This window comes from Sander lucioperca, chromosome 8 (assembly GCF_008315115.2).
Source record: "Sander lucioperca isolate FBNREF2018 chromosome 8, SLUC_FBN_1.2, whole genome shotgun sequence".
Classification (NCBI taxonomy): domain Eukaryota; kingdom Metazoa; phylum Chordata; class Actinopteri; order Perciformes; family Percidae; genus Sander; species Sander lucioperca.
The window spans coordinates 19416001-19437083 of NC_050180.1; the positions used below are offsets into that span (position 1 = coordinate 19416001).

General features: G+C 44.0%; 1 protein-coding gene across 3 annotated transcripts; it reads right to left on the reverse strand.

Moving 5' to 3' along the window:
- Window positions 1–12523: 12523 nt before the first annotated feature.
- si:dkey-229b18.3 lies at window positions 12524–20124 on the reverse strand. Of its 3 annotated transcripts, XR_004898034.1 has the most exons (8): window positions 18752–20124; window positions 18319–18392; window positions 17867–18095; window positions 14932–16901; window positions 14419–14634; window positions 13782–13923; window positions 13421–13541; window positions 12524–13386 (listed from the first exon to the last, which is right to left on the reverse strand). XR_004898034.1 is itself a non-coding variant. In XM_031295783.2 (7 exons), exons 1-6 carry the CDS (start codon window positions 19083–19085, stop codon window positions 13819–13821), a joined length of 2925 nt encoding a protein of 974 aa, XP_031151643.1. In that variant the 5' UTR covers window positions 19086–20124; the 3' UTR covers window positions 12524–13541; window positions 13782–13818. The 3 variants fall into 3 exon arrangements, 2 of the variants coding, with proteins under 2 accessions (XP_031151643.1, XP_031151634.1); XM_031295783.2 differs by having other exon boundaries at window positions 12524–13541; window positions 14419–14631; XM_031295774.2 differs by having other exon boundaries at window positions 12524–13541.
- Window positions 20125–21083: the final 959 nt, after the last annotated feature.

Consider the following 21083-nt stretch of genomic DNA (forward strand, 5'->3'; position numbering starts at 1 on the left):
TTAAAGCTTCAATAATCAGTCTTATGCTGTGGAGACACTGTAGAGAGAGGAGGGATGAGGTGGTGGGTTGGAGGTGTGATACATTTTATTTTATTGATGAAGACAGTAACTCTGACAAATTAACATTTAGAATATTAACAAAATACAGTAAAGCAGCTGGCCTTAGACCAGTGGCTGTAGGAAAACTGGGATGCCTGTTGAGTTTGGGGAACAGGGGTGTGTACTGTAACGTCAGGGTTCCTATATTGGCCTAAAACAGCCTACAGTTTGTAAATTAACAGGTTTGGTGGCGGTGCTGCAAAGAACGCCAGGAATGGCTGGGTTATCAAAATACTGAGACAGTGAGCTCACTCACACAGTGGTGAGGTCACTTACCAGAGTGTGGCAGCCTGACCAATCATCAGTCAGCCTATTATCATGGTATGCAGTGTTGCTATGAGTAACAGAGACAAGCACTGCCTCGCTGATCCCTAATGATGGTTGATGCACTGAGATGCTACCACTTTGCCTATTCTATTCAATAGTATTCTACACACTGTCACCACTAGTCCTGCTCTTTTCTAAAAGTCTTACATTTATTTTTGTGTTGATCATGCTGAAGTTGATTTCAGACGTAAAGATTGAATTCAATAATAAGTTTCAACATCATTCCTTCCTTAATGCCCTGTCGTCTTTTTCCCTCCTTTCCTTGTTTACTGTCCCCTGCAGCAGTGTTTTCTGACTCTTCCCCGTGACAGGTGAGTGTAACCAAACCAGAGGACTGAAACAATGTTAATTAACCAGTCATTAGCGAGTCAAGGCAGACCCTGGAGATCTAAGCAGTTGCCCACCCACCTGCGTCTCACCATTTCACTAACTGGACTGTTAATGACTAATCAGAGGCGAGAGCGATTAGATCGCCTCCTAACGAGAAGGATTTATGACTGCATGAGTCTATTGCACATATACGGCTAAGGCCTTTACAGTGATGAAAGGAACTGAGCTGAAATCCGGTGGTGGAAGAAGTATTCAGGTCCTTTACTGAAGTAGAAGTAGCAATACAACAATGTAAAAATACTCCACTACGAGTCCTGCATTTAAAATAAAGTACAGGAGTGTTATCAGCTAAATGTACTTTAGTATCAAACATAGGCTACACAGACTGATATACTATTACATTATTTGATTGTTAAAGGGATAGTTCAGATTTTTTGAAGTGGGGTTGTATGAGGTACTTATACATAGTCAGTGTATCACCTACAGTAGATGGCGGTCGGCACACCCCCAGTTTGGTGAAGCAGGCAGGAGTACCAGCACAAAAGCAATGTACTGCTGTGGATGGGGCAGCAGCAAAAAGTTTATGCTATATTTAGAATATTTTCACCGCTTTACCTTGCCATCAGACAGCCTTTTCCAGTGGGGAACTGAAGCCGTTATATCCATCTATGTTCTGGTCAATGCCACCAGCCTCTTATGATCAAAAGAGTCATTTTAACTTGCAGGCCACGGGAGTTGCTGGTGTAACGCTGCCTCGATCGGTTAGGTTTTAGTTTAGTTTTTTATTGTGTGACTTAGTGAATCCAAACTAACCCTTTAAAACACCAAAATCACACAATAAAATCAACTAACTAACCAATCGAGGCAGCGATAGACCAGCATCTCCCGTGTTCTGCAAGGTAAAATTAGGCTTTGAAGAGAGCATATATAATGGATTCAGTTCCCCTTTGGTCCCCCTTTGCAAGGTAAAGTGGTGAACATATTCCAAATATATATAATATGATTTTTTTTAGGTGGCTAAAATATGTCTACGGCAGTACATTGCTTTACTTCCGTGCCCATAATAATTTCCCAATAATGCTGGCCGGATATCATTTCAAACATTGGAAGTTGTTGATACTGAATGTATTAGGGAAAATGTTCCACTAAAATATCCTATCTTGCAATACATTATCTGCTCGTAGTGACCACAGCATTATTCAATTTTTAATGGTTATGTTTAAGTACTTGGTTAAAGTTAGGAAAAGCTTGTGGTCTGGTTCAATACAGAAAATTCCACAATGACTATAATCACAAGACACAACGCGATTGTTAACATTTGACCAAAACCATGATCTTTCTCTAACCTTACCCAAAGTGCTTTTGTTGCTTAAACCTAACCACAATCAGGACTCAGGATGTGAACCCTGGTCTCTGGTATCACAGTCTGGCAATTTTACGCCTACCATCCACCTAGAACCTTCTCGAACACCTCCCACTCTGGTGATTCATAAATTTAGCGTTTCATTCACATGCAAATAAAGGTTGCCTGTGAACATAATCCAGGCAGCGATTACATTGAGTCTGCACATCATAGTTAAGGAAACAATATAGTGAGAAAACAGTTAGAAACATGACAAGGGGCCCCAAGTAAACAGATGTTTGTAAGAGATCACAAGACCAAAAAGGTTGAGAACCACTGGTTTCATATATAAAAATGCATTGTATATTTTCTAATCTTATGTTTTGTTAATGTCTCTTAATATGAAACTAAAACTGTTGTATAAATGTAGTGGAGTAAAAAGAACAATATTTCTCTCTGATTTGTAGTGAAGTAGGCCTAGAAATTATTTAAAAAATGGAAGTACTTAAAGTACAATAATTGTACTTAAGTACAGTACTGGGGACATATGACAATATATGCGAGTGTGCCGTGCACCCTCCTTCAAACACCACCCAAACAGAAGGACACCCTGACTCACTAAGCGTATTCTCTTCCTCTCTCCTATCTTTGTGTATGAATGCTTACAGAGAGGAAACGATAGATGCAGACATTCCACAACCCATATTCCCCCTCACTCTATCTTGTTGCCATGGGAACCAAAGCAGACGGGAGACAGGTTCATATCGGCCTCCCTCAGGTCTCCAGTCACAGTCTCATTCTCTCTCTCTCGCTCTCTCTCTCTCTCTCTCTCTCTCTGTGTGTGTGTGCTGTCAGAGCCGGCTGCTCCTGTGTGGGCCACTGATACTCGCTGATTAAAGGAAGTTATAATTTGATTTTCTCAGCAGGCGCCGTTTAATAGAGCAGTTTAACTAAAGCTGTGCCATCCCCAGGGCTTATAGAAGGAGAGAGAGAGAGAAAGAAAGAGCGAGATATATATGAAGAGAAAGAGAGGGAGCGAGAGAGAGTGGGTGAGAGAGTCATGCTAATCCCAAACACTGAGCAATCACCCTACCACTAAACTCTCCCACTCACTCTCCCTTTCTTATTCTGTTTGCCTATTTTACCTTCTCTCTCCCTGTGTCTTTCTCTCTGTGTTTCTCTTACTCTTCCTGCGCTTACTAATCTGTGCTTCCTTCTCCTCTCCTCTCCCTCCTCCCTCATTCCTTCCTCCTCCTTTTTACTGAGGCAAACATGGGAGGGCTGGTTTCTTTATGTACAAGCTAGCTGTATTACTGGCCCATTGTGATAATAGCGTTTAATTATCCTCTCAGCTAAAATCAGCCCCATCACTCTGCTTCTCCTTCCCTTACTCTGCTTCCCTTCCCACTTCTCCCCCTTTCTCTCCTCCCCCACCACCCGTCTGTGATGTGTCTAATACTTCCCCTTAACGCCCTCTCCCCCTCCATTCATCTCTCTTCTTCTCTACCCTGCCGCCACCACCGCTCCCCCGCCCTGTTCTCCAGCTATTTCAGACCCATTTAGCGGGATAAGCATCTTGAGACAGACAGAGGGTTTTTTGCTCTCTTTCAGAGAGTAGCGAGGAGAGGATATGGAGACTGGCATCCTGGTGCCCGCCTCAGAATACCAAACAGGGGCCCGGGCATCTTAATATGCAGTGTGGGACAGAGGCTGAGATCAAAGAGAGGCACAGACAGACAGAGAGATGGGTTGGGGGTGGGAGGGTGGATGTGGAGGGATACAGACACAGAGAGGAGGAGAGAGGCAGAGATGGAGAGAGAGGTGAGAAAAGGAGGGAGTGAGTCCTCTCATTTCTCCTCATCTGAGCATCCTTTCCTTCACATCATCATTTCTGCTCTGCTCTCCTGCGTCACTCCCTTGACCCTTAGAAAAATCGACTGCTTAATTACCACAGCGTGCAAATCTGCATGCCTGCCCATGCATTGGTGTGTTTTTGTTCAAAAGAGTGGATGGTGGAGAGAGTGTATATGTGCTTGCATCTTTCTCTGTTTCACCCTCACATGTATGTATACGTTTGTTTCTGTGGGGGGTTGGATGGTGGATCTACCTCTGCCACCAACCCATTCCCTCTATCTCCTCAGTCAATTAAGATCGTGAGTAGCTGTCCCTGAAGCGGTGTAGACAGGCTAAATGAAAAGGCAGTGGATGTGAAATATGAATCATTAGAATACTGCAAGGACAGGCTGGGGGAAAGGCAGGAGGGGGGGGGAGGCTCTGTTAGAAAGATAAGTAGAAAAAGGAATGGAAGAGAAAAGGGAGAGGAAGAATGAGAGAGCAGATAATAAAAGATTAACGTCACGCCTCTCAGAGTGGTGGAATTTCAAAACCTTCCAGATCAAATTATTTATCCCAGTCTATAAAGGCAGAGGAAGAGAGGGAAAAAGAGAACTGGTAGAGGGGGTACAGAAGGGAAAAAACGATTGAGGAGAGGGAAATGGAGTAGAATGGAAGAACGGCGCGAAGATCTCTCTCACTCTTTGACGACGGTGCTGACAGCAAAACAAATACGGCGTGTTTGTGTGTTGGTTCTAAGACAGACGAGAGAAAGTGCAGGCAGATGTCTGCATTCACTCTGTGGGAGGCTCAAGGCTCTTTGCCGAGGACAGAGAGACAAGAGAGGGAAAAGAGAAAAAAGAAAGAAAGACGGAGAGAGACAGAGAGGGTAGGATTAAATGAAACCTGCTTCCCTTTGATTCTTCACTAATTTGCAGCGAGATGAAGAGCACGGAGAACAAACCACCTACGCAGCACAGCGACACACCAAACCACACACACGCATCACTTGCCTAAGTCTCAATAGAGTTCACTCGGGCACGCTGGCACACAAACACACACAGCTACATTCATCTGTAGTTCACTGCCTCGCCGCCATTCTCACCAATGACATTGACATTTCTCTACATGGGCTGTGTAACCCCTGCTTGACTTCAGCTCTCTATTTTTGATTCCCCACTCATCCTTCTGCTTTCAACTGTATTTTCCACTATCATCCTTTTTATTATTTTATTTCCTGAAATGATTATACCACCAGTACTCAAAAATACCAGCAGACTGTGTTGCCCAGATACACATTGACTAAACACTCTCACGCGCACACACACATACACGCAGGCGCAAAGTCCTTCCTCATTAGCCCTGATTCCCCCTGAGTGACATCTTTAACAAAAGGATGCAGCCTCTGCCGCCATGGCAACAGCCTCCTCCATCTCTATGCAGTGCTTCAGACTGTTTACATGATGGTATCTCACTCTCTTATTCCCTCTCACTTCATCTCTCACTCTCTCTATTGGCTTCCTGCACTCTATCACTCCTCTTTTTCTCTTTTTTTTCTCCTTCTCTCTCTATTTGTTTCTCTCTTGTCACAATTTCTCTACTCCTCTGTCTCAAGCTCCCTTTCTTTCTCTGGCTCCTCCAGCCTGCTGCCTTGCTGTTGGTGTGATCTTTACCAAGCTAAGTTTTTATTTTTTTCCCCGAACCCTTAAGGACATTTAGTAGAGACCACCTGCTTGCCAATCAGAAAGTGATATGTAGGTCTGAGAGAGAGAGAGAGAGAAAGAGAGAGAGATAGAGAGGCAAAAAGAGAAACAATTGTGTGCATGTGTGCAATTGTGTGTGTGTGTGTGTGTGTGTGTGTGTGTGTGTGTGTGTGTGTGTCTGTGTGAAATAAAGTGTGAGGGGCTTCCAGGAGACTGATATCTAGGCCACGGGAGTCCAAGGCAGCCAGTGTGTCTGGTGTCACAGCAAATCAACTGTCAGCTGTACACCACCTGCCTGCCCACACATGCTCACACACACACACACACACACACACACACACACACACACACACACACACACACATACACACACACACACACACACACACACACATACACCCAAAGTCTGAGAAGAGACTAAGAATAGAACACCCGGAGAGTGTGGCTGTTTCTCCCTCCACCTCCTTTCCCCTCTCTCTCTCTCTCTCTCTCTCTCTCTCTCTCTCTCTCTCTCTCTCTCTCTGCTCTCCTCCTGCCACCGTCAGCGGTGTGTTGCAAGTGGCCTCCAACACGATAGAAATCTTTTCTGTCTTCCACCCTTTCCCCAGAGCTCAGCCCAGCCCTTCTCTCCCACAGTGAAATGAGTCACCTGCTCTCCTTCGCTCCTCTCCGCTTCAGTAAGGTGTACAGTAGCTATAAGGTCTTTTTTTTTTTTTTTTAGGCAGACGTCATCTATAGCCCTCCGGTGTGTTTTGCTTTTATTGACAGAGCAGGAGGGAGGAAAGGGATGCAAACGGTGATAACACGGGACAGACGCTTCTGTAACGGGATTGATCCGAGGCCAGCAGGGGTGCGTGTGGTTTCGGAGGCCTCAACCGCTAAACCATCTCTGGGGAGGATTGTGAGATTCTATGTGCACATTAATGTGTGCGACCTGGAGATATTAGACAAGATGGAGCGCAATTGTCCCTGCTTTTAGCACGAGGAATGGTTAGGCCCTCTGTAGCATCTAAATCTACACAATACGCTCTGTGTGTGGGCACGTACACAGAGAGGTGTGTGAGCGCTTGCTTACATGCAGTGTGAGTGTATTTATGTGTGTGTGTGTGTGTGTGTGTGTGTGTGTGTGTGCGTGCTGCTCTCAGTCTGGTCCCTCTGTTTCTCTGCTGTCTGTGGCCTCCTCTTCCCCATGAATACTAATGTGCTTCAAACCCCAGAGATCAACCCTCCTCCCTTTCCCTTCGCTCCCTCCCTCCCTCCTCCGCCAGCCTCCCTACCTCCCTCCCTCTCTCCATCCCTGCCTTCCTTCACCACAGTCTTCACTCATTTCTCTGCCCCCTTTACCTTTCAACTTTCCCTCTCTTTCATCTATCCTTTTACACCCCATCTTTTTCTCCTCCCTAAACACCCTCCCTCGTTTCCTCTTTCCCTGCCTTATTTCCTCATCATTCCTCCCTCTTCCTTTAGCCTCTCCTCACCTTCATTTCTATCTCTCACTCTTCTTTTCATCCTTTCCTCTCTCCTTTCCTCACCTCTCCTCACATCTCCTTTCCCCACCCCTATGTTCCTCTCCTCATCTCTCCTCTCGTCTTGTCCCCTCCATTGTTAACAGTACACCTCCTCAAGAGGACATGTAAATGAGGTCAGCACAGTCGAGTCAACTGCACCCCTTAGGTGTGAGCGTAGGTGTGCACTGATGCACACGTGCACACATCAAACATGTAAGTCCACCAATTTGTGTGTATTCATTACGGGTTGCGTGTGCGATGCGGTTCAGACCTAATAAAGAATTTCCTCTTTTAAGCTGTACCAGTGAACCAAGTGTTCCAATTACATAAACGCCTTCACCCCAATACATTTTGACATCCTGAAAATTATTCACGGCCTAATTCATTTAAAATTGCATCCAGTTTCTTGGCCTCCTTTTCTTTTCTTTTTTTTACCACAAGCCCTGGAAACAGATGATGAGTATAGGCATATAAGGGATGAGAGGAGCTTTCAGTTCCGTGTGGCTACTGCTCTTTCTGTAGCCTCCTGCTGACTGGACGTTCTCATACTTGACTGCTTTTTCACATACAAAGGATGAGTGTGGAAATAAAACCCTGTGACTGCCAATAGCATTTGTGAGAATATGAAAGAGAGAGAGAGAGAGAGAGAGAGAGAGAGATGCGGGTGAGGGAAAGGTAAGAAAATGGGAGGAAATGAGGAGGAGAGTTTGTAGTTCAGTTGTTTAGAGTAGAAGGTTTTTGGGGAGAAAGAAGCTAATTTCTCGTGTGTTCATCATTACGACCACTCAGTTTAAGTTGTAAACTATTAGTTTGTGTCAGCAAAGCAGCAGAAATGTGTGTGTGTGTGTGTGTGTGTGTGTGTGTGTGTGTGTTTGTTCAGTTGCAGCAATGGGAATAATGAAGCCAGAGAAGAGGAATCCTGTAGGAATTCATCTCAGTCTGCATTTCTCCTGATGCAGAGCTGAGAGCAGTCAGAATCAGAAAGCAACAGGCTACTGGACATTGACCCCCCCCCCCCCACACACACACACACACACACACACACACACACACACATTCTTAGGACAATAACAGCCTCTACTGGGGAGAAAAGACATAACATGACCACACTCAAAGACAATTACATGCAGAAAAAACCCACCCACAGACTGGGCTCGACACACACACACACACACACACACACACACACACACACACACACACACACACACACACACACACACACACACACACACATACATACACACACACACACACACATACATACATACATACATACATACATACATACACACACACACACACAGACACACAGACAAATAGCACAAACAGGATACACACAGTAAACACTGAAGAAGCTATTCGCAATGGCATGCATGCAGAGACACAGACAAATATGCAGATGCACACATGAGCATCTGTGTGTATGCTCACAAACGCAATTCACACTGCAGGACCACTTCAGGTTTCATCATCTTCTTTTCCTTTTTTTTGCTTTCTTTCTCTTGAGAGCTGGGGAGGAGGGGGGACCAAGGGGGGTGTCTCATTCCCTCTCTTTTGTTGCTGCTGGGGAGAGAGAGCACATATCCATACAGAACGCTCTCTCCAGCCCCATTCACACCCACACAACGCTCCCTCCCTCCCTCTCCACACACACACACACACACACACACACACACACACACGCACACACACACACGCACACACACGCACACACACACACGCGCACACACACACACACACACACACACACACACACACACAAAGATACAACATCAAAGAGCCGCCACCGCCGAAGGATTACTTCAGCCACACACTGGCTCCTCAATCCGGGTCTGTTCCTCTTGTGGAACCCCCCTCTCGCCTGGCTGTACTTGGTATAGCCCAAGCATTCCTGCCAAGTAGCTTTCACACATGGAGGGGAAGCTTGTCTCAAGCAATTGCTGACAAGCTACAAACAAGACAGCCTCCTTTTCCCTCTCTCTCTCTCCCCCCCCCTCCTCTCTCTTTCTCTCACCCCTTCTACCCAGGTCTGCTCCTACTCCTTACTCTTTCCACCCTCTCCATCTCCCCTTCTTTTTCCTCCTCTCTCTCCTTCTCCCCCAAGCCTCCCTCCCCCTCTTCACTCTCCCTCTCTGAGAATGTGGGGGCCCCACTAGCATAAATTGTCAGCTGTTCCTGGGCGTACTCTCCATGGCTCCCTAAACTCACATAAGCCTATATGCAGTCGCTGGTGGGACAAGGGTAACCCAAGTAAGCCCTGTTGGTTATGAGCCTGAAAAAGTATACTGAGGCCCCTGAATAATGCTGCCATGTGAAGGGACTGAGAGTTTCACTCTATAATAAGGTGCAACAGATACTCAGGCTAATGGTATTTTGGGGTTAACATCAGCACACCTTCTTTTTGGCCTATTTACCTAATTAATGCAAACACCTACACAATATTATTAATCTGAATCTTCATTACATACAAGCAGCGTCATACTAGTACTACCACTTTCCTGCATTCAAAGACAATGTATTCAAAGCCACAACTCACAATCACTCACTCACATTGACCTTTTGAGAGTTAAGAGTGCTTTAACCACAATCATTAACCTTTTTCTCAGTTTTTATAATTATCACTGTGATGCCCGCTTTGAGGGATAATTGATCATGAGGGTAACTCATAATTTTATGCTTAGCAAGAAGTCGTGGAAAGGGTTTATGCTTATGTAGGCTAATAATCACATCCTTTTCACACTTTGGTTTGTTGTTTTTAATGTGCTCTTTAAAAACGGTACTCTGAATTTTCCCCTTGCTCTCAGATACTCCACATTGGGGGTGACTAGGATGTTTCCAGAGGTAGGGGTTCATGTGGGTTGCATTGTAGTCTTATTGTTACAGAGCAGCCATTGTTATCCACTAGTGCAGGCTGTCATCTAGTGTCCGGTTTGGGTACTGTTGGTTTAAAGAAGCAACACGTTTGTTTTCTTCAGAGAAGCACCAAAGTAACCTTTATTAATAATCATCAATTAAAACATGTGCAATATTACAGCAAAATGGTTGTTCATTTACTTCAGTCAGAGATAGAATAAAATACAGAAACAATCATGTGTTTTTGGTTTTGTTGACAGAAACATTGGCAGTGAAATAATCAAAGAAATGGGAAGTGATACACTTAAAGGAGAGACAAATATGAATGTGAATGGTACTTGCTGAGTGTAACAGAGTAAACAAAGAGGTACCTTCTTCCTCTGTGTCTGGTTTGATGAGTGAAGAGAAATTATTACAAATGTGTATGGCAATTTGTGATGCATTATCATATTCAAAAACAAATACAACCCAACTTGAATGAATGTCAGGTAGTTCCACGTATTTGTTTACATTTATTCACAGAGCCACCAGCAACATGGATTTTGTAGATTGCAGGATGTTAAGAGTTTCAAAACTCCACACAATCGTAACCTGTCATGTGATTTGTGCATGCAGATCTGTAAATAAATGCAATAAATGTCAAAACTATATCTAAAAAGGCAAACATAGTGGCAAAGGTAGATATTTGCACACTGTTCTTTGCTGCCACACTATTTTTTTCATGCACTGTTGCTGTGCATATCAGATCTTCTTCTCGTGCCTGCTGAGGATGTGCTTGATCGAAACTTTGCACAGCAACAGTGCATAAAAATGATTGCGGGAACAAAGAACAGTGTGCAGATTCTACTTTTTGCCATACAATTTCTTTTAGACATTTATATGCACCAGTAGCATTTTAAAAGGAAATGCTGTTAGATGAATGCACTTCATGTTGAGAATAAAATCCATGTAGAATATTTGACATTTATTTGTGGATTTGTTTATCAATCACGCATCTGTCACTAGTATTGAGACTAATTTCAGTCCATAGAGAGGCAGATGGGATAAACAATTAAGGCTGCAGACTGCAAAGACAGTTAACTCCGTCTAAGACAACACCTCCCACCCTCTATAATAAGATATTAGTCTTTGCAGCACCTTCAGCCTCCAGCTCACCCCTACATTAGATGCTTTTTTGTACTGACAGTACATCAAATGTTTGCAGTATTTCTAAACTGTTTAAATCTGCATTATCTTTTTTTGTTAAGCAATGCAATTTTCCTGCATATGCCCCTCCATCCTTCAATGTTTTCTTATTACTTACTTTATTCTTCTTACTTATACTTATATTGAGAACAGGACAAAATACAAATACATTTGATTTAGGTGAGTAATGCTGCACACCTACATACTTTTTCCCCAAATGCATTTCCATATTTTAAATGAATGAATCGCCTCACTGAACTGAACTCAAAATGCCTAATTGTTGCTATTGTTTTTATTCCTTGTATCCCAATACTATTAAACTACTATTAGTTGCTCCTACCCGTCATCGTTTTACTTTTCCTGTTGTAATTTATCAATGTAAAGGCCAAATCTCATCCAGAGGGATTATCAAAGGTTCATTTTAAATTGAACATGAGTCCGTATTTCATCTGGTCTCATAATACAAAGCCATCCTTTTTTTTGCTGCAGATGAGTCAGTCAGAAAGGATGCAAAGAAGTGATTCATGCCTAACCGCATTCCTCCTGAATCCCAACCTCCACAGACAGAACTCCTAATCCTGCCTGACTGGATAAATGCAGGGCTGCTGAACCCACTGTATATGCATCAAACAATCACTACACTTGTACGTTTGCAGTAGAAGATCATGAAGTTTATTCAATATTTTATCTCCAGATATACAGTATATATCTCTTTTTTTTTAGCTATCAATGTGCTAATCATTATCTCAATTAATCCTTTGGTCTATGAAATGTCAGAAAATGGTTACAAATGTTAAGCTTAATTGAGCCCAAGGTGATGCCTTTTGAATGCTAGTTTTGTATGACCCTAATTCATTTAATTTAATATTACACAAGACAAAGAAAAGCAGCAAATACGCCCATTTGAGAGGCTGGAGCCAGGTAATGTTTTGCATTTTTGCCTAAAATGGATTAATCAATTATCAAAATAATTGATTACAGTAGTTAATTGAGCTCCACTCTTGTATAAGATCTGTATGAATAATCCAAAACGTGTCTTTTAAAAAGGTGACACTACCATTTACAAGATAATCAGTGGTAAAAAAAAACCCTTAGAAAGAAAGCTTTGGTCATTTTTGGCAGCAAAACAATTAAAGAGAAATTATCCCCTTTAACTTTAGGTTGGCTCCTCTTGTGACCTGGCTAAATGTTTTTGGACCCCCCCCCCATATAATTTAGTTTGAATCATGAAAGTAATCCAGATTTAATCGTCAAGAAATGCGTCACACTGGCACTGCCCTTTGTCTATCTTAGTTACAGTAAATTATAAAATATGTAATTAAAGCAAGAATAACAAGATATAAAAAGGCAACATTTTATTCCGTCTTTTTAACAGATAGCGATAGACAGCTCATTTATATCTAAAATCAATTTGGGAAACAAACATCACTTTATGTGAACACGTTGCATTTATTCAGTAGGAGGGGAATTTAAAAAGGAGAAGAAAAACGACAAGTGTCTTCATGAATCAAAGTGAAAGAGGAGATCGATAAAACATCTGTAATGACACAGCTGTGTTGATTATTATTTAGAAATTCACATTAAAAATGGGACACATTTCCCTTTTTAAAATTGGTAGCCTTAGAAAAGACAGTGGACCACAAATGGCCTGCAAATACTCATGCAGTGGTGTCACCATACCAGCCCCGAGTCAAATCCCTGACTCGCAGACTATGAGAGACAGCAGATAGCTGATAGCAGGCTGGTCAGGGGACAGAGGGAGGGACAGACTGGTCAAGTCGTGTTAAAGTTAGCACACCAAAAGACAAAAGACCCACTGAAACACCCGAAGGACAGTCTCACTCCTAAGACCCCCCGCTGACTTCAAGTATTCCCTCCAGCACTTGCATCACTTCAAGTATTCCCACCGTGGACTCCAAACCTTCAACTTCATCACCACTTCTTAGGTTTACAACATAAGCTAGGATATAAGTGCACTCAAAATGCATCTATACATACAAAAATAATAACAATAAGTAGCAGTAATAGGTATAACAATCACTTTACATTTCATTTTATACACAACCGTGACGTTAAATCACTTTATACCGTAGCATCACATTCCCCGCCCCCTGAGTGTAATGTTCAAGTTTAACCTTCTGTAACTACGGAAACGCAAACAGGACAGCAACCTTGGTTTGGTTATTTAAATAACATTAGCGATCATTGACAACGGCAATGATTAGAATCTGAGTAATTATGCCTTTCCACAGACCGTTGTGCTTGTGTGTGACAGATGCATTATGTACAAGCTGCTGATCGATCATGTGCCTCTGGAATCAGCCTGTTCGCTGGTGTCAGACACTGACAGCCTTCATCCTGGAAAATAAACACGAGTGACTCAAGTGATGAACACATGTGATCACAATGCACTGTAGTCTATTGACAGCTCCTTCTGCAAGACGTTTAAGGAGTGACAATAGAATACACGCTATCAACAATTAAAACTTCACTTTTGGACAGCATCACCAAAGACAACGGATGAGCAAACCAAGCATGAAGTATATTAGCCAACCAGCTAGGTGTAGCTCAGCCTTGAAAGGTGTCACTTTCACCCACCTCAGTCTCACTGCTTGAGCAGACCCTCCCAGCTGCCTCAGGAACCAGCAGCAATGCAGCTCCGACATTTGTACAACTTGGGGTCGTGGGTGCGGATGTGGTTCCGTACATTCCTCAGTCGAAAGAATGTCTTACTGCAGAGCTACACAGCAGAAATGGGAAGACGAAGGGTTAACAGCATATAAATGAATAGGAGGAGGACAACAGAGAAGCTCTGGGTTATATTGAGGATACAAATGTGGTGCCATGGCAATGGACATTGAGAAATTTGCTTTCCTGCTAAAAATCAGATGAGAAGATTGATATTACTCTGTTCGGTTAGCTTAGCTTGCTTAGCATGACGACAGGAGACGGGGAAAACGGTTAGCGTGGCTCTGTCCGATGGTAACAAACTCTGCCAACCAGCATCTCTAAACATACGTCTCGTTGGCTTAATCCATACAAAGAATAGTCAACTAGCAGAGCACCCAGTTCATTCAGAAGAGAAATACCCATCCTAAATCTGACTACACAATTGGATTTCACTCTAAATCACGTGTTATATTGCTGGTTGGGGGAAAAAAAATCTGCAGGTTTTTCAATCCCTTAGAGTCGCGTGGTTCATAGGTTGGTAAGGTTTAGGAAAGCCAGTGCGTACCAGACATGGCCAGTGCTTGCCCTCGATGTGCCTGAGGCGATGCATGATTAGAGCATCGCAGTCCTTGTAGGAGGCGGAGCACTGTGCACAGGCATGGCACGCCTTTGGGACTTTGGGGACTTGACTACGAGGCCCTCGAAGCTGCTTTAGCCTTGCCCGACGTACAGCATCCAGCATTACACAGCTCCTGCTGCTCAGTCGGAGTTTACATTGCTGCTGGGGATGCAGGGAAAAGACAGTTATCCTCCTCAAATTTTGTAGATGCAAGATATTCATGTAAAATCAAATGATTAGATGAAAATAAGCAATGACAAGCTAAACTGTGATGAATAAATGACACCTTAATTATAGTTTTTACAGATACTTAATTATATACTATGGCAACAGGTAGAAGGTGACATTAGTAATTTTCTACAGTGTTCCCTCCCTTACTGCCCTTTTCCTGGATGCTTTATGGACCCTAAATAAATAAATCAATCAGTCATCATAAATCACTACCATCCCTTTCCCTACCTTTGGCATGGTCCGTGCGGCCTTTGACCCGGCAGATTTGGCCAGGGGAAGAGGGCCGTTTCGGGAGTTTGGCCTGGGTCTCTGAACCTTGCTTTGGCTCACGCTCCTCTCCTCCCTCTCCTTCTTCACCACAGGCAGGGTGGGGGGGGCTCTGGCTCTCAGTGCCCTGTGGGGGGACTCCTCCGCTTCAAATGTCTCCCCAACTTGTGACACCGAGCGCGTTAAGCAGATATCCACGCTCTCCTCCTCTTTCTTCAGTCCTGCCATCGGCCCTCCTGCTGGCCGACAGAAGCTGAACAAAAAGCCTGAGTCCAGTAATTTGATGGGGGGCTTGCTCTGGCGCTTGCCCAGGTCTGGTGAGGGAAGATCAGGGAAAGGTCCTCCAACTGGCAAGGGATCTGCTGGCTCCTCTTTGATGACTTTGTACAGAGGGTGATTGTAGATGGACGGCGGAGGTGCTTGCTCTGAAACCTGGAGCCCCCCAGGTTCATTATCCTTCACCCTCGGTCTAGTGGCCATGAGCCCTACCTTCCTCCCCTGCTCTCTGGGCTTAAACTTTGTCTTCTCCACCTCCCTTGTGAAGCCCCCCCTAAGCTTGGTCTTTGTGGCTGGCCGGCTGATGTTGTAACGCAGCGTTTTGACCGCCTCTACAGTGACCTTACTTCTGGCCGGTGTCCTGTGTGAAGGTGGTGATTTGTGAGGTGTGTGGCCACAGCGATTGTTGGATGAAAGAGTGAAACCTGAGATGGAGTATTCAGTTGGTTCTGACTTAATCCTGACTGCGCTTCTCACTAGAGTTTTGTTGGTGTTGCCTCGCAGAGGCTGCTTGGTAGGAAGATGGACACCGTTACCCTTCCTCACTGACCGTCTGAGTTCCCTCCCCCCGAACGGAGGCCTGGATGCAGGCTGAAACATGTCTGGTAATAAACCTTTACTTCGCATGCTCCTGTCACTTGGAGGGACATGCCGCGGGACGGTCTTTGGCCTCTTTGCGGTCATCTGATCTGTGCTGACTGGACCCAGAGGCTTGGTCTTTACTGCCTTGTTGAGGAGGTGAGTGTTAATGGGATTACAGAGGGGAAGTGACAGTGTCACAGCACCATATGGTAGTCCTGGGGAGGTGGAGCGTGGTTTTCGGCGCTTTGTCAGCGAATAGTTGTTAGCCTTCAGCTTTCTCAGTCGTTTCTTTTGTCTCCAGCCAATCAGATCTTCTGGTCTAGGGAGCAGGGCGGTCCTCTGTAACCCAAGAACATTCATCAGCTTGTACTTCTCCTGTGCTCTCGCATAATCCCGTTCATCCTCTCCAACCTCCTCTACTTCCTGCTTTACCCTCACAGGGCTGCACACGGCAATCTTTGTAACCCTAGAGTGAGGTTTTCGGTTTCGTCGAGGGCTCTCTGGCATGGAGAGCGATCTCTGAACCTTCTTGGCCGCCCCAGGAGAGGAGCGGAGAAGACGGGTGTTTGATGGTGATACGCGCGAGTAAGTCTGTGACTGTGGGGTGGCTATGGTGTGTCGAGGTGCAGTAGCTTTCTTTGAAGAGGGAGATTTGAAGTCCATAAGCTTCATCCTGTGTGAGGGGCTCAGAGGGAGACCATTATGGCCTTGGGCTTTCGGTGTCCGGCGCAAACTGTGCCTTGGACTTCCTTCTAAAGACTCATCTGATGCATCCAGCATTAGACTGAAGCCGTCGTCCATACTGTCCTCTAATCCCAAAACCCTTTTCCTTTTGCCTTCCCTCTGCTGGCGGTGACGCTCATGACATGCACCAGCAACGGCTGAGGTAAAGGCCTTGCCAGGATGGAGTTTCTGCTCCTGCTCTTTCATGAGAGCGGAGCAGGCTTCCACTGCAGGCCACATGCCCAGGTGGCGGGCCATGGCGATGACTTCAGGTAGGTCCTCCTGGCGAACACACAGAGTGGAGGAGTAGGAAAAATCCAGCAGAGACAAAAGGCTGTCCTCGCTAAAACCTGGAAGGAAAGGGAGCCTTTAATTAGTTATGCTGAACCCGGGTCAATGAGCGAGTGAGATAAAAGCGACTACATAAACAGAGGATCAGAGAGACAGCAAACAAACATGATGGTGGGGACAATGTAACAACTGTTTTAATCAGGGCCACTTCTGCTCCTATCTGACGCCACACATCAAAGACATACGTAAATGAGAAGACTATGGCCGTGTCCCAATTCACAGTCTGGATCCTCCAACTCCGAATTTCTAGATCAAATACGTCATAACAAACTGCCAAGCCAGACCTGTTTCAAAAGGACTTGCAGCTGAGAAATACAGCCTCTTTTGGCTGAATGACCAGTGGATCATCTGCAGCTCTCAGCCTCCTACAATCCATTGTTTGAATGATAATAAGAGATGAACCTTGTCAACTCAAGTCTTGTGACTGCATATAAACAGAATTTCACGATAAATGTATCACGTGAACTACTAGGCTGATGGGAAAGCCACTGCATGAGCCAAACAACAGAAACCATGCATTAACACCTCGGTTTGCTCCAACCTGGACATGCTAAGTCACAGGCAATTACAGAAACATTGTTGATTATAAATAAATGTATCATTATCTAGACTAACTGATTAGTCAATCAAAAGAAGATTCATTGGCAACAATAACGATAATGGAATAATTGTTTTAATCAATTTTCAAGCAAAAATGCCAAACATTCTGGTATCAGCTTCTCAAATGTGAGGATTTTATACTTTGTTATAAGTTATATTTTACTACCTCTGGCAAATTGTAATTGGCATTTTTCGTCATTTCATGACATTTTACAGAGAAAACTGTTCTTCCAAATATTGTGGAGATATGAATATTGGGAGACATCTGGGGACAAGGTTCAGACTCAGTCAGGTTGTTACGTCCAGATCCAGCCCCGACACGAGAAGCAAAGTTTTCTAGTGTCAGTTTGGCCTCTAACCTTACCAGTGAGATCTATGTCTGCTTTCATGCTCGAGTCCATTTCTGTGAAGATTTCCTGGAAGTGATCGCTGACGGCCGCCAGGACAGCTCTGTGGGCAGAGTAGGATCGCCCGTTTGTCCGCAGTGTAATGTCACAGAACAGGCCCGCCTCTCGCTGACTCCTCAGCTTGCTCAGCATGTCGGCGCTGTGCGACACCATCGTCTTTGTGACACATCCTTTGCCACCCTGCTCCTGAGAGATAAAAAGCAGATAGAGAGGAGTCGTTATAAGAACACAATGTGTGAGAAAGCACTTTCGGAAAACATTTCAAGTGTGAGAGCAGGATTAAGTGAGAATGAGAGTGGAAGTGTGAAAATGAAGAGAAAAAAAATGAGGGACTGATAAAAACAAAGAGCTGAAAGTTTGACAAGAGCATGAATTTTTTTAAAAAGGACATTAGGACAGTATTTTATACCTTTATGTTCATGGTGTGCTGGCTCTTACACTCTAGACAGCCCAGGACAAAATCTCTGATCTCAAAGTACATCCCTGTGAAGAAAATACAGACAAAATATTTAAAAAGGGTCAAAACTCCAGCAACACTTGTAATATTGATTTTTGACCCTGATGAAAGCCACAAGCTGAAATGTATTGTCTTACAAATAACAAAAGCAAGGGTGATAATTAACGGCTGTCATTCATGTGTAAGTAGTTTCTTGATCTTTGATCGATTCAATCATTAGTGTGTAGGGCTTCCAAATGTCTTTACACTGTTGTTAGGAACAATAAGAAATCAATAAACCCTTAGATATAGATAAGAAAACTAGTAAGATGTCAGAAGTGGGTTTACAGAGCCAAGAACCACATGCTGTTCTATCAAATCAGAAGGCAGGCAGTGGAGCTCATACCTTCCCACCAGTAGTTTTCAGCCACGCATTTGTAGGTCTCCTCCAGGGAGAGATGGCGCTGGCCAAGCCGCCGCCGGTGAAAGGTGTTGAGGGCCTCATGTCTCCGTTCCTCATCCAAAACCTCCCGGTAGTTGATGAAGCCCTTTTCCAACTTCTTGCGGTACAACAGCCCGTCTATCGTCTCAAAGTTGGACGACCACTGTGCTGGAAGTCCACGCCCTTTCGAGTTCCCGGCTGACTCCATCTCTCTGGCTGCATCCGACCAGGGTTTGGACGGACAAAACGTCTCTGCGTTCGCGTAATGAGCATTGGTGTGGGTGCAGTCGCCGGCCATTTTATCCGGTTTTATATTCCAATGTAAAATGTAACTTTGTCCACTCAGTCCTGTTTTACAGTGCCGGGTCACCCCGAGCCAAACTTTACCCACCGACCTGAAACAAAGTCCACGTGGATACGGTGACAGCAGACAACAGACCACCGACCTAACAATAAGTCCCAACAAAACACACCTGCTAAAAGTCTGACATAGCCTAGTGGAAAGCTACAAATTAGCTAAAAATAACCGCAACGTCTCATTATGCCTCACTGAAAGCTTGTTTTTCTCATCTGGTGCAGAAGAAGAAAGTCACCACCAGATGGGAGTCAGCAGCATTTCACTGAAGGGTCCTGCTTTGTACCCTAACGTTATCTGTCAGTGAGGGCATCACTTCTCACTACCCCAAACAGTTGTGGCTAGCATCCCTAAAATATAAATATAGTTCCACTTTCTGTTTGAAAACCATTTGGTCATATTTATGTACAATGTTTGCGGTTTCTAACGCTGCGCACCATCAATAGAATTGTTTTGACTGTCCATCCGAGTGTAGATAATAAATGCAGCCAGGAGAGTACGTTATCGCGCCAACACCGCCGAGCAAGTGATGTAACGTTAAAGTCACCAGTTTCACAGCGACCACAGCAAACCGCTCACCAGCAGCCCGTCTTCCATCTATTTCAGGGGCTGGCAGTGGCCTCCGGGGCGGGATGGCGGCGGGTAGCCTCACCTCTGGCGTTAACTTGAGATTTCTTTTCGCCAACTCGAGTCGGAAGCAACATGATGACGCAGCTATCAGCTCAGCATCGCCACTTGGAACGACCTAAAAGCGAGGCTGTCTCCGCGATCAGCCAGAAATGTTACAAATCGCCGCAGGGTCCCCTCAAAAGCGTCCCAACAAGCTCTGGTTAGGCATCCGACATAGTTCATACCTCTCTCGTTGCCGCAAAATCAGTCTGGCGGTCAAATAGTCCAATTTTTTAAACTCGTAACCTTCTGTTTGTTGCTAATCAGCAGCCTAACCGAGGCAAGTCATCCCCGCCTTCACACAAAGGCCATTAGCAGAAGCTTTAAAGAACTTCTACTAGACGACCTGTGATTTGCTGACAGAGCTGCCACTCAAAATAGTTTTCTTCCCCTAGCAGCAAGGTAGGTTGTTCGCACACGATGCCAGTAGTATTGTAGTATTAATTGCTTCACTTGCAGCACTGTCAAAATAAACATGATACACCCAGTGTATTTTCCTCACTTCTGGAAAACAGATACTATTAAATGAAGGTCATCCAGTATTTATCTTTATTCTATCTAAATTACCTAACGTTATTTAGCTAGAATAAATACTTTCAAATGATTCAGATTTGCAAAATGTTAGCTGTCACTATCATCTCAATGTCAATTACATATACTGAAATAATAATTTTACAATTACTTTGGCTCAGTTATCACAACATTTTTTAACACAAAATGTAACCCTCTGAAATGTAGCCACAAAATCTCACATAGAACAGAAAATGAAAACATCAGGATTAAATTACGGTAATACATCAGTCAACTATGTCAACACCAAACCATTGTATGTTCAATGCTAAATTTTAATCATTGTTGCAAATTAAAAACAAAGGGTATTATTGAATACTGCTGTCAAACAGTGGCAATTTCCTAAAGATTATACAAATAGTATTGAGAAAAAATGTGAAATGTATGCATAGTTTGAAATGACCTCTAGAGTAACAATGACTTTCATTTTATTAATTGGATATGATGTAGGCTACTTTTGTAAATACAGATGATGTAATATAGTCTGACTTTACACCACAGTAAATTCCACATTTATGCAAGGCAAAATGATGACTGTGATGGTACTTCACCGCATCAGTTTACTGTTTCTGTCTTGTATTATTGACCACCAAGTTTGCTTTTTACTTCAAGACACCAAACCGTTGGTGTTTATACAATCACTTGTACATTTACAGTAAGCATCTAAAATACAGAAAGCTGAACTGTAATGCTGGGAAGCTA